General features: G+C 44.9%; 2 protein-coding genes across 3 annotated transcripts in view; one reads left to right on the plus strand and one right to left on the minus strand.

Moving 5' to 3' along the window:
* Mthfd1 (methylenetetrahydrofolate dehydrogenase (NADP+ dependent) 1, methenyltetrahydrofolate cyclohydrolase, formyltetrahydrofolate synthetase) overlaps positions 1-8,142 on the minus strand; it is a 63,633-nt gene extending 55,491 nt beyond the window's left edge. Inside the window, exon 1 of the mRNA XM_005399130.2 lies at positions 7,878-8,142. Within this exon, the coding sequence (XP_005399187.1) occupies positions 7,878-7,918 (41 nt within the window). The 5' untranslated portion in view covers positions 7,919-8,142. The remainder of the gene's footprint in view (positions 1-7,877) is intronic.
* A 178-nt stretch (positions 8,143-8,320) lies between these two features.
* Positions 8,321-13,604, plus strand: part of LOC102003327 — a 62,395-nt gene continuing 57,111 nt past the window's right edge. For both annotated transcript variants that reach the window (XM_013522018.1, XM_005399133.1), the window contains exons 1-2: positions 8,321-8,455; positions 9,456-9,551. The gene's annotated coding sequence lies outside the window, so the exon portion shown is untranslated. The remainder of the gene's footprint in view (positions 8,456-9,455; positions 9,552-13,604) is intronic.

Genomic DNA, 13,604 nt, shown 5'->3' on the forward strand with positions numbered 1-13,604 from the left:
GCTCCCAGCCTCCCTCTTTTTTTCCTGCTCCTTTCCCATTACATCAACACACACCATTTTTGGAGTAAGAAACAAACAGGACAAGAAGCAGGGAGTTGTGTCTGTCAAATCTCTACTAGAACTCAAATCTACACCAACCCAAATAAAACTAGGAAGTAATTTCACAACATAAAACTAGCTCAAAGAGAACAGAAAGACAATCAGAAACATCAGACTCTCAGTCACCTTGTGAGGGTAGGGGCAGCTTTCAGACACCATTCAGAGGGGTAGAAACAGGCTCAGAGCAGCCCTGTGACTGCACAGGGCCAAAGGACAGAAAGAAGGGCAAGTGCAATGGTCCCAAATGGGTGAACAAGATCCAACTGCATGATGGAAGCCGTAACCAGACCAAGTAAGACTGCCCTTTACTCTGAAGGTGACAGGAAGCTATTAGAGGGTTTTGAATAGGACTGACTTGATCAGACTTACATTTGTAAAGGCCGGTTCTGGTGCTGATAGAAACAGACTGCAGGAGGAAAGGTGAAAATCAGGGGCCCCCATAAGACATTACTGTAACTGCCAAGGCCCAGGCCAGAGGTGACCGCGGGCTCCAGTGTTGACGGTACGTAGTGGTTGGAACTGATTCATTAACGTGAAGTCCAGAGAAAATGCCAGGACTACATATGGGTGACTCTGAGCTTTGAGAGGCTGTGAAACAGAGATGGCAGGACTGCAACTCGGAGGATTCTACGGCCCAGAGCCGACTGCACGCTGGTACAGTGATTTTATTTACCAAATTGCACAAAGATTCTGGAATAAGTGAACATTTGAGATTTAAAGTAGGGAGTCTAGGGACAAATAAAAATAATTCCTATGCGCAGCAGGCCCAAGCTGCGGGAGCACAGTACCACAGGTGGTATAGGTAGAAAATGCCGTTTTAGCTCAGCAGGTTAAGAACAAAGAACAAAGTGTTCCATACTTGCACGCTATCATTTACATGAGTTTAAGTCAGCGGTTTTTCTTTTTAAAAGAGAGGAAGGAAGAAAGGAAGAAAGGAAAAGAAAGAAAAAGAAAAGACAGCTGGAGATCAATTATATCGACTTTTCCTAAGAAGGAAAACTTCTAGGAAACTTTTCCTAAGAAGCAGAATAGTTTCTGAGGTCTCTTTGGCAGGGAGGCCCTTCCAGTTAGAGGATCTGTTTAAACACTAACCTTTAGGCTTTTTCATACAACATGACTGGAATAGCAATCACACATGTTTTTAAATGTTCATCAACCACCACCACCAGCAAGAACTAGACTGTGTTAGATTTCTGCTCTGCTAAGGGAGAGAAAAATCAAAATAGTTGCATAAGCCTCTTAAAATATTTCACCCTGCCTCAGTATTCTGGGTTTGTCATTAATTTAAATTTAGAATGCAAAGTAGAATGAGACCCAAGGATCAGCTATGACTGATACTTAAAAACTACAGAAGAGAAATATGGAATGAAAAAGTAAACACTCTCTTGTCTGCCTTTACTGTAAGACCAGGAAGCTGTGATGAATTAAATGGTAGGAAGCCTTTCAATTTCTATAGCCCGTAGTTTCCAGAAAAAGCTTAAAAGTTGTAACAGAACAACTTCCTAATCATTAAAATCTTCTAACTCATCAGAGCTTCCTTGAGTTCAGGTGCCTCCCATTTCTTTGCATTGCCAGGAATTAGGCCCTTCAGGTAAGGACTCCAGCAAAGTGAGGCCCCAATACGGAAAAGGGAAAACACTCCTGGGTCCCTGATAATAGATTTACACACCGAGTGCCATATCACCTTCCATCAGTGTTCTCTACAATCTAAGGGAAGACATACCGCAAAGCAGCCAGAACGAGTGTTAGAGAAAGGGACCCCCGTACCATTAGTCCTTCAGGTTCTGACAGAGACACCGGTGAAATAATCACAGCATTTAGACACAATACAAAAAGCAAACATGAGCAGACACAGAAGCAGTTTTCACTAAGTTGTCAGGGGCATCTAGTGGGTAGAGCTCGGGGATGCAATTGAACCCCTACACCACAGAGGACAACCACCCCACCCCCAAATACAAAGAATCACCTAGCCCAAATGTTAGCAGTCCCCAAGGATGAGAAACCCTGCAAAAAAAGTAATGTGTGGAATTATCTTTTTCTCTAAGGAGCAGAAATCAAGGTGGAGACCATTTATATTTCTGTTAAAATTGTCCTGAATCTCCATGGACAAGTCATTTGCATTACTATCAGTTTGTCCAAGTTAATCTGCCACATATGATTATAAAATAGTTGAGTCAATAAAAGTGAAACGTACATATCCCTATAGAACTGTATTAACCCCAAAGAGTCACATTTACAGACTAATACACAACAATCACCACCATCTCTTTGGCTTAGTCTTAGACAATTACTGTTGACAGTTGGATGTGGTGGTGCACACCTGCAATCCTAGCACTCACGAGGCTGATGCAGGAGGATTGCTAAGAGTTCAAGGCTGTGCTGGGCATGGTGGTGCACACCTATATCCCCAGCACTTGGGAGGCTGAGGCGGGAGTTTGAGGCCAGCCTGGGATACATAGTGAGTTCGAGGCTAGCCTGAACTGAATAGCAAGACCCTGGCTCAAAAAATCAGACAGACAGATAGATGGACAGATAATTATTCTTGACAGAGTCCATTACCAATTCTAACTACTTAACACGATGGATCAAGTTCAAATCTTTGATGTTATGTGACAGAGAAAAAAGCATTGCTGAAATATAATCTCGTAAGGACATTTCAACAGCAGCCACATGATAGGCAAAGGAGGAGCAATAGGTATTTAGCTACATGGCTAAGAAATGTACAGGATGAAAATAAAGTCACGAGACAACAAAAATGCTGAGTAGCATAGGTAAGCATACAGTAACTCTTGAGTAATTCTCAAAAAGTACACAGAAGGGCTGGGAGTGTAGTTTGACAATAGAACACATGTTAGCATGTGCCAGACCTCAGGTTTATCACTAAGACCAAAAAACAAAACAAAACAACCAAAGTCCACAGAAAATGCCTTCAGTGCTGACATGTGATGCACACCTTTAATTTCAGCTACTTAGGAGGCTGAGGCAGAAGCACTGAAAGTTCAAGGCCGGTTTGGACCAGACCCTGTCTCAAAATAAAAAACAAGGGGCTGGGCATGGTGGTGCATGCCCATAATCCCAGCACTTAGGAAGCTGGGACAGGAGGATTGCTACAAATTCGAGGCCAGCCTCGGCTACATACTGAGTTCGAGGTCAGAACTACGTAGTGAGACCTTGTCTCAAAAATAAATAAATAAATGGTAGGGCTTCTTCTAATTAAGGACACAAATTTATTTCTCTCTCCAAGGAGTAGATTATTCTTACAAGATTTTAACAGTACAGTACAGCGCAAATGTTTAACTTGCTTTATCTCTACTTGCTCATTCATTTCTCTATTTCATTTGCCCACTGTAACTTTTATCCTGCTAAAAATTTTTAAAGAACCTTAATAAGCACTTCCTTATAAAAATAATTATGATTGTGAGGCCACCTAGTGTTTTAAGAAGTACATATTATTTCACATTACTGTCTTGTTGAAAAAGGTGTTTTCACTATTACTAATATAGCAAAAAAGCTACAATATATCAGTATATGAGAGTCAACTGATAATAGTATTTTCTCTTACGTATACGAAAAAACACAGTAGAAATTATTAAAATTTAGTTCATATTTATTAAACTTGACAAGTACCTCAGATACGTATTTGAAAGTTCAAAGAAATTATATTATGCGTCACTAAAAATTCATAAAGTTCTTCAATATAATTCTAACTCTTTCAAAGATCTAAGATAGGAAAAGTAAACTGCTTCATATGACAGGAAAATTAGGTATAAATTCTTAATGAATCTTCTCGGAGAGGGTAAAGGTCACCGCTAATCCACAGCACAGTGACACAATAACCACTTATTTTCAGCCTCCGGCTCTGGGTTTCTCAGCCCCAGCACTCCCAGCACGGGGACCAGGTCACTGTTTGCAATGTGATGCTGTCCAAGTGATGTGGGAGCCTTAGCTGAGTCCCGGCTTCCGCCTCCAGCTGTCTGAGCACAACCGCTCACTCTTCCCCTTCGCTGGACCCCTGGTCTCCAGACACCCACATGCTCTGAGGTGGAGAAGGAAAAACTGCCGCCCCCAACCGCCGACACAGAGGAACAACGCAGGCAGGGAAACAGGTTGAACGGGTCAAAAAAGGCTTCAAATACTACATGAATTAAAAAGCGATTATAAATGAATTAGAGAAGGGTCACAAAGAGAAGAAGAGCACCTTCAGGGTCCTGGTGCACCAACCAGCCGTGTTAGGATTTTTGGGCAATCTGCCCCACCTCCGTAACACGAGGCGTAATCTCTGCAGACCCCGCAAACTGAGTACACTGCTGCTAAACTCCTATCTCCTTTTAAAAATTCAGGCGTCCAGATTTTTATAATTAGACACAAATGTGCTGAGAAGTAATATAATTTTTAAAAATAATTCCGCAAGTCAAACAAAACATTTGGCTTCTGGGCAACTGTTTTGTTACTTTCTGCCAGGAGCGAGAGTTCTGACAAGACAGAGTGGCTCTGGGTCCAACGATCTAGGAAGCCGTGCCCAGCCACATACGTGCCAAGAGGGGAGAGCTGTTGCCAGCGCATCCGTCAGCTTGAGGTTCTCTAAGCGCTGAGCTGGTTACAGGCCGGGCGGACCAGTCCCTTGCGAGGCCTCTAGAGCACCTCCAGGGGGAACACAGGCACCTAAGCCCACTCTAGTAGGAAGGAAAGAGCAAGCCAAGAGCTGGTCCTTGAGCAAAGCCTCCAACTCAGGGTGCCTCCTGGGGCCAGGGAGGATAAAGCCTGCAATTCTACTCAGCTAGCAAGTGACCAGCCCTTGGGAAGGAAGGAAAATGCACTGCGTTGTGACCCTTCTCTAATTACATTCACTTTTTTTTTTTTTTTTTTTTTTTTGAGACATGGTCTCGCTATGCAGTTCAGGCTGGCCTTGAGCTCACTTTGTAGCCCAGGCTGGTCTCGAACTCGCAATGATTCTCCTGCCTCAGCCTCCCGAGTGCTGGGATTACAGCAAGCACCACCACGCCCGGCTACAATCACTTTTTAAATCATGTATTATATGAAGCCTGTGATACCAGCACTTGGGTGGCTGAGGCAAGAGGATCGCTGCGAGTTCAATGCCACCCTGGGCTAAATAATGAGTTCAAGGCCAACCTGAGCTACACAGGACTCTGCTTCAAAAAAAATTTTTCTTCCCAAAAATGTTTGTTCATTTGCTTAGTTATTCATTTACTTATTTATAGACTAGGTCTCACTGTTGCCCAGGCTGGCCTTGAACTTTGATCTTCCTGCTTTGGCCTCTTAAGTAGCTGGAATTACAGATCTGCACCACCACACTCACTCCAGGTACCTTTGGAGAGACCTGCACTTTGAATTTCATTATAGGTATGCCTTTAAGCTCAATAGGTCCTAGGGGTATCTCTTCTATAGGATAAAGAAAAAGCTTACCAATCTTAATCCCCTAGCCAAAAAGATCCTTCCTCTGGTATGGTACCAAGTACTGCTCTAAATGCTTTACAAATAATGACTTGTTTAATTCTAACAATCTTATGAGTTAGGTATCTTTACTACCCCAATATACAGAGAAAGTTAAGACATAGAGGTAAACTAATCAGATATGGTGGCACTTGGGAGGCTGAAGCAGGAAGATTGTGAGTTCAGACTAACAAAGTACCCTACTCTTGCCTGGCGAGTGACAACTATCTGTCTTTTCACAACCAGTCTTCTTTGCAAGGAGAATTTAAGAAAAAAAAAAATACCTTTAATGGAAGAAGCAGGCTTAATTATAGCAAACAAAGGAAAGGGTAACTGAAACCAACCACACAAAACAGAGTAGACCCCCCCATGGAAGGGCATACATATGAAAGAACTTTTCCTTTTCTTTTTTGTCTTTTTGAGACAGGGTCTCACCATGCAGTTCAGACTGGCCTTGAGCTCACTTTGTAGCCCAGGCTGGTCTCAACTCAAAATGATCCTCCTGCCTCAGCCTCCCAAGTGCTGGGATTACAGGCGTGCGACACTATACTCAGCTATGAGAATTTTGCTTTTCCCATCTAAAAACTCGAAGCAAGGTGGTTCTCCCAATGCTAATATATGTCCTTCTCTCTCCTTCTACAATCTCTCCATTCCCATGCTTGGGGCAGCCTTGCTCACTGTGCCTTTCAGCCACTCACAGTCAGCTTCCCACAGAGCCTTCCCAGCTGGCCCCAAGGTGGCTCTTTATCAGTTGGGGAAGTCAGAGGTCCAGGGCACAGGCCGAGTTTGTGGTCAGGAGTCCTCTTTTCCAAACCTCCCTCAGGTCTGCCCACAGGTTTGCTTTACAAACAAACCTTAATGCCCATAGGTCAACTGCAGGCCCGAGGGCACAGAAACTCCCGGCCCTCTTCTCCACTCCTATTTTCTCACTGGTACTTCTCAGCAACTCAGGTTGTTTCATCGATTTTACCATCATCTCCACAACCTCCATGAGCTGTTTTATTCACTGTAAGTCTCGGGGATTTGAAGACCGCCTGGCACTGAGGATGCGCATGGATATCTACTGGACGAGTGAATAAATACGAATCTAAAATGGATATGCACTTGTCTCATCTCTTCACTGGTCAAATTCAGGCTTCGACCTCAGAACTTCCTGGAAAGAAGAAACTGGGAGTGTTACTTCAAAAGGGAGATAGCTGGCAGTGTGGTGGTGGGTGCCTGTTATCTTAGCACTCAGGAGGCTGAGGCTGGAGGATTCCTGAGTTCAAGGGTAGTCTGGGCTACATAATGAGACCCTGTCTCAAAACACCAAAAAACAAAAACAAAGCAACAACAACAACAACAAAAAACCCCTCTACTTACAAAGTCAGGGGTTACAGTACAATTACAGTTGCCAGCCACAGCAGCTACTAAATAACAGGTGATGCTAAGGTCCTAACAACAACCTCAGTAAAAGACACAGAACTTATCCTTTGGTCCTTCAGCCCTCACCTCCCGCCCCGATCACTTCCCAGACAAAAAATGTGGGAGTGAAAAACAGTGGTTTCGCGTGTGTGTTACCTAATAAATGTGTATGTGCAAGGTCTTGGGTTCAGATGTGTGCATGTGTGTTATTTCATGTATGTGTACGTGCAAGGTCTTGGGTTCAAATGTGTTTGTGTTATTCAATGGGGCTAAAGTTGGGAACCACTAGTTCATCATTCAAATCTGCACGGGGCGAACAGGCAGAGGTCAAACCAAGTGTGGAACGCTGTCAAAACCCACAAGTCAAACTCAAAAACAGCACCAGGGTCCGGACATTTGAGAGAAGGCTGTTAGACAGGAGCACGAGATTCACGAGAAAGGGAAAGTTAGGCTTTGGGGTGGCGGGAGAGGCTATGGAACGGAAGGCGCCCCTCGGTCCCTAACCAACCTTGTCATGTCACAACCTGACTTTTGCCAAATTACTGAGCACTTCTGCAGCCTGCACTTCTGAGTTCACACGACGGCGCTCCACGCAGTCCACTAACTTACCTCCTGGCGGAGCACTTGCAGCAGCCGCGCTGCGGGCAGTCAGGCCCAGGACTCGCCCCAGAAGTGCCGCCCGCAGGGCACAGTAAGCAGGCAGCCCGTGTGCAATCGCAAAGCGGGCCGCGGGCCTCTGTCTGCGGCGGTCGGGAGCGGCTCTTCCTGTAGGCGGCCGGACCGTGTCCGCTCTCCCCCTCGGCTGCCCCGACTCTCCCGCCACACGCGTCCCTCCCGCAAAGCTGCGTCCCGGGTCCCTGCACACCCTGCCGACTCCTCGCCCACCGCCGCCAAACCTCGTTACAACAATGACAAGTGCTTACGCGGAGACCACCTTCCCGTCCAGGATGCCCGCCGGCGCCATAGCTGTTACTAGTGCGCTGCCCACGACGCTCGCCGCGAAACCCGAGCTCACCCCGCAGCCACCTGACCACACGACCCACGTGCTCAGCGACTGCCCAGCGAGGTCGCGCTACTGCGCCTGCGCCCCCACCCCCAGGCGCGTCGCATCCGGCAAGACCAGAGTCCCTTAATCAATTTGGAACTGAGGGGCAACGGGCTGCGGACGCAAGAGAGGGAAGGGAAGAGGAGGAAAATCGGTGATGACTGGCTGAGGGAAATGATTGGCTGCCGGAAAGAGCCTGTGCAGAGTGCATTCTGCGTGGGGCGGGAACCCGCGAAAAGGAGGCTGGGACAGATTAAAGGACCCGCGAGATTCCAACCAATCAGGGCGCGGGGCGGGGCGGTGGGGGCGGGGCAGGGCGATCTCGCGGGAACACAGCCTAGCGGACGCGGGAGGCGCGTCTTCTGAACCGGTCTGAGCTGTGGTAACTCCGGGTGGGCTCCGAGGACTTCGCCAGGAGCTGCGGTTGGCCCTTCGCGGGAGCGGGGACGACGCCAGGTGGCCGCGGGTGTAGAGCCCGGGGCGCGTGGGCGACTTTCTCACACCCGCGCCGCGCGACTGGGGCCTGGGGTCTGAGTCCAGGGGCGGGCGACTGAAATCTCGGGGCACCTGCTGCCCGCCCAGGGGATGTAGCTGCGTGTGCAGGTCCTGGATTCCACCCCTGGTGACACACAGAACTGGGCGCTCAACCACTGAGTTGTACTCTCAGCCACTCCTTTACCGTTAAGCTTGCGCAGTGGACGCGTTGAGGTGCAGTGACAGGGAGACAGTTCATTTCCTACACAGCCGGCGCGCAGTGTGGAAGAATGAAGTCGGGAACCGAAAGGAGGACGTTGGGTTTTTGCTGGAAATGAGGGAGAACAGGAAAGAAGGGCCATGGTTTCTTCAGGAGGGAAATGAACAGTGGAATTTTTGCATGGCCCCACTGTTCAGAACTTTTTATAGGTGGAACGCGTGCATTGCTCCGTTGTTTAGCGGCCACCTATCACGGGTGGCTCTGAATTTAAAATGACCAATCGGAGCTCAGGTTCTCTAACCCAGTTACTCAGCATGTAAAGTCTAAAGGAAATGGATTTTGGACGGAAAACTGGTTATTTTGCGCTTTTAAACTCCTCAAAACTCTGGAAAGTCTGCAACTCCCTTTAGTAGGGAGGAGACAGATAACTCCCAAAAGCGGTGCCTGGTATAGGTCTAAAACTTCCGTACTTCATCTCTGTATCTATTGCCTTTGCCGTATCAACAGACAGATTTGCAGCTGTTACATAAATATACGACCCATGCAATTCGTTTATTCATTGAGCAAATAATGTTGAGCTGCCACTGTATGGCAACAATACTGCTCTAGATGCTAGAGGAATACTAGCAAACCAAATACTGTAGTGAACTGTTTTTGCCCCCGCCTCATATTCTCTTGAGGGGAGTCAATGGTCAATTAAAGAAACATACTTGAATTGTAGAGATGGAGGCATACTATTTACTTATTTTTTTTATTTTGCAGTGCTGAGGATTGGGCCCAAGGCCTCTTGCAAACCAGGCAAGCCCTCTACCAGTGGGCTCTTCCCCAGTCTCAAAACGTGCTATTTTTTAAAAACAGGTAAAGTCAGGATGGATAGTGGTGGTGGGAAGGTTGGGAGAGTGCAGTTTTAAAACTGTGAAAGAGCTGGGTAGAGCAGCACACACCTGAAATCCCAGCATTTGGGAGGCTGAGCGGGACAGTAGGGAGTTTGAGGCAAGCCTGGACTACAGAGTGAGTTCACGGCCAACCTGAACTGCATAGCAAGACCCTGTCTCAAAAAGACAAAAACAATTATGCAAGAATTTTCTCTAGGCTGCTGACTTCAGCAAAAGCTTGAATGAAGAGAGGAATTCAGAGTACTAAGAGAAAGGCAGGATTTGAATTTGATTTGAGCAGTTGGCGGAGGGAATTGTCATTTGACCTTCCTATGAAAGTGTCGCCCAACAGGGACCTAGGGAGTTTCTAAACTAACCCTACCCATAGGATTAATTTGCAGGTCACTGACTCCAATTGGTGGAGAATTTTCAGGGCACATCAGAAAGAGCCATAAAGGGATTTATTAGGTAACAGTGTAAAAATCATGTACTCAAAGCAATAGAGTGCAGGCCCTCAAGAGAAGAGAGACTCATCATGATCTGGATGTGGGTGTATTTATGGGTCTTTGGGGCAACTTTCAAGATGGTTCTGACCATCTAATGCTGGTTATGTGGCACAAGCCTATAATCCCAGCACTTGGGACGCTGAGGCAGGAGGATTGCAGTGAATTTGAGGTCGGTCTGGGCTATGTACTGAGTACAAAGCCAGCCTGAGTTACATAGAGACCTTGTCCAAAAAAGAAATAAACCATAAATCCCCCATGATAATGGACCTCCTGCCAGGTACAATGGCACATGCCCATCATCCCAGCACTGTGAGAGGCTGAGGTAGGAAGATAAAAAGGTCAAACCCATCCTGACAATTTAGCGAGTCCCTACCTCAAAAAAAAAGGGGTGGGGGTTGTGGGGTGTTGGGGACATAGCTGAGGGCAAAGGCAAAGGTTCAATCTCTAGTACTGTGGAGGGAGAGAGAATTTAAAAAGCAATTTAGAAAGACAAGAAAGAAAGATCTCCTTGTTAAAGAAAAGGTAGTATGTATGGACATGTAACAGTTTTCACACATTGCTGTTGTTTGTTTTGGGAGTTCTGGAGATTCAACCCAGGGTACTGTGCATGCTTGGTAAGTCTGATAGCACTGAGCTAAATCCCAGCCCAATTTCCACATTGTTAAGTGATAAAGACAGGTTATCCATAAAATATATAATGTAATTTATGTTAATATACCCAAAAAGGGCCTTTTATCAAAAGTTACAGCTGGATGTGGTGGTGCATGCCTGTAATTCCAGCACTCAGGAGGCTGAGACAGAAGGATCACTACAAGTTTAAGGCCAGCATGAACTACACAGGGAGATCCTGTCTAAAAAAGCAAAAAAAGTTGCCATCTTGGCTGGTGGTGTAGTTCAGTGAGTGGTACAGTCTTTTGCACTGTCTCCAGCTTTCTCACTAACTCCATTTAATCTTATGTTGTTCTTCTTTGCCTCATCTTGTAGCTGTTGGATTGATTTTTCATGGTCTCTTGCTATTTTTAGGATATCTCTCTTTTCATGGTTGCTAGCCATAATCTTGTCTTCTAGATATATTCTATCCTGTCCTTCATTCAATCTGTTGTATATACTTTCAGTGGAATTTTTAATCTCCAGGATTTCTGTTTGGATCTATTTTATGGGTTTTATTTGTTTCATATGTTCAGCATTCATGGTTTCCATTGTTTTCCAGAGATCTTGTATTTCTTTTATCTGTGTCTGCTTTAATGTCATTAATTCTGATGATTATTTTTTTTCTAGTACCAGAGTTGAACTCAAGACCTTGTGTTTGCCAGGCTGGTGCTTATACTACTGAGCTATATCCCCAGCCCTGATCATCTTTCTTTTTTTTTTCAACTTAGAGATTATTTTTTCTATCACTTCTTCCATTTATTTTTTTCACTTCTGCTACTATCATTTCATTTTTTTTCTTGAGACAGGGTCTCAATATGCAGTTCAGGCTGGCCTTGAGTTCACTTTGTAGCCCAGGCTGATCTCGAACTCTCAATGATCCTCCTGCCTCAGCCACCCAAGTGCTGGAATTACAGGCGTGTGCCATCACACCTGACCCTGTTGCTATCATTTCAGAAAGTTCCAGTGGTTGCCTTCTGATTTCCTCTATCTTATCATGCTTTGGACTTGTTCTGGATGGGCTGGGGGTGTTGGGTTGCATTTTGCTTCTGTGTCTGGTCATTTTCTGTTTTCTATTTTTGTTTATTTTGTTTTCTGTGTTGATGCTTATAGATTTCTACAGGTAGATAGCTTAATGCCTACTATTGAGGCTTCCATAGGAAATGGCTGTTCCTCAGGGATGTTTTCTAGATGTAGGTGGTTCTTGGTCTTTGTGTCTATCCAAAGAACCTACATTCCCAATGTATTAAGGATGAGAAGTTGTTATCTATTTGCTCAGCACCCAGTCCTCTAGTGGTAGACTATGGCGATGGTAGTGACCACATATAGAGTGTTGTCATACAGGACAGAAAAACTGGTTATAAGAAGTATGATGTTCTGGCTAAAGTAGTACACTTAGCAATAACAGTAGTCTTAAGTGCAGCCTGGCTGCTGACAAACTGTAGTAACTATTAGCCTGATACGTTTAACCATAGGAGCAAATTCCACAGTTATATAACAGAATGCAGCATATACCAGGAACTCCTATGCAATGATTTTCCCCTGTTGTGGGAGGAAGGGTGTTTACAGGGATAGGGAGAAGGCTAGAGAGATGAGTGAGATGCAATAGGGTAGGAGCAAGGCTGGAGGGCAAAGGATGATCACCCAAGGTATAAGAAGCTGGAGGACAGAAGAAGGGAAGAATGGAAGAAGCAGCAGTACACTATTGAAGTGAACCAGGAAGAGAAGAGATAATGTTTACTCACATGAAAGTATCATAAAATCAAGGAAGATAGTTGACAGAAGAGAGTAAGAAGACTAGTAGATGAAAACAAAAAGGAAGGTAATAAATCTAAGTCATTAAAGAAAGAGAGCCAGGGATATAACTCAGGGGCATAGTGCCTGCCTGGCAGCATGGGGTTGTGAGTTCAATTCTTGGTATCAAGAAGAAAAAAAAAGTATAAAGAAAGAGAAAAGAAAAAAAGAAAAAAGAGACTAAAAACAGCAAACAAAAATAACCCTAAAGAATAAAGCTAAGCCAAATTAAGTCAAACAAAAGAGACCTCAACTGGAAAAGGAAAATCAAGCAAACAAACATAGAGAAATAAACAATGTAAAATTCCTCTGGTGTTCACAGTTCTGTGGTAGGTCCAAGTCTGATTCCAGTAATGTGTTGTGTACTCCAGGCAAGTTTCAGTGGTATTTGTGCTGGGTATAGGGCTGATCTTGGCCTTAAGATGTGAGGGCTGGGGCTGATGTTCTATTCCTGGAGTTTTCCCCAGCCCTTTGATATATTTTTTACAAAATGCTGGTCCCACCTGCCTGCTTCTATTCCACCATGTGTGCCAAAGCACAGCACTTGTTCATCTGACTTACCAACTGCTGGTGTGAGTGCCTGCACCTGAGCCTTGGTGTGTCCCAGGAGTCCACTGCTTGGGGTGGTCTGGGCTGTGCGTGTGCACCCTGCCACCACTGCCACTGGTGCCTTGATGGGTAACCCCACTTTTTACTTTTTTATTTTTTTCTTCTTGTTCTTACTCTTTTTTATTACCTTTATCTAATTCTATTAATTTACTTTTCCTCCTTAATAGGATAGTTTAGCTCAGTTTTTTCCTCCTCATCTTCCAATGCTTAATTTTCCAAAATTTTCTTCTATCATTCAATTAATATAACCATTAAGCCTTAATTTTTAGATACTCTGTGCCACTACTGTTGAGTATTCTTCTATTGTTAGTGGCGATATAGTTGTTACATTTAGTAGATATTTACTGTATGTCAGTATTTTGTTTGTCTTAGGGTTTAGACTGTCATTGTAAACCTCTTTTCTATGTTTAAGGGTGGTACATTATTGGTTCTTATGGTGTATCATATCCAGTTTGTCTTTAACACTATTATTGTTGATG

Source organism: Chinchilla lanigera, unplaced genomic scaffold (assembly GCF_000276665.1).
Source record: "Chinchilla lanigera isolate Chin_1 unplaced genomic scaffold, ChiLan1.0 scaffold00065, whole genome shotgun sequence".
Lineage (NCBI taxonomy): Eukaryota > Metazoa > Chordata > Mammalia > Rodentia > Chinchillidae > Chinchilla > Chinchilla lanigera.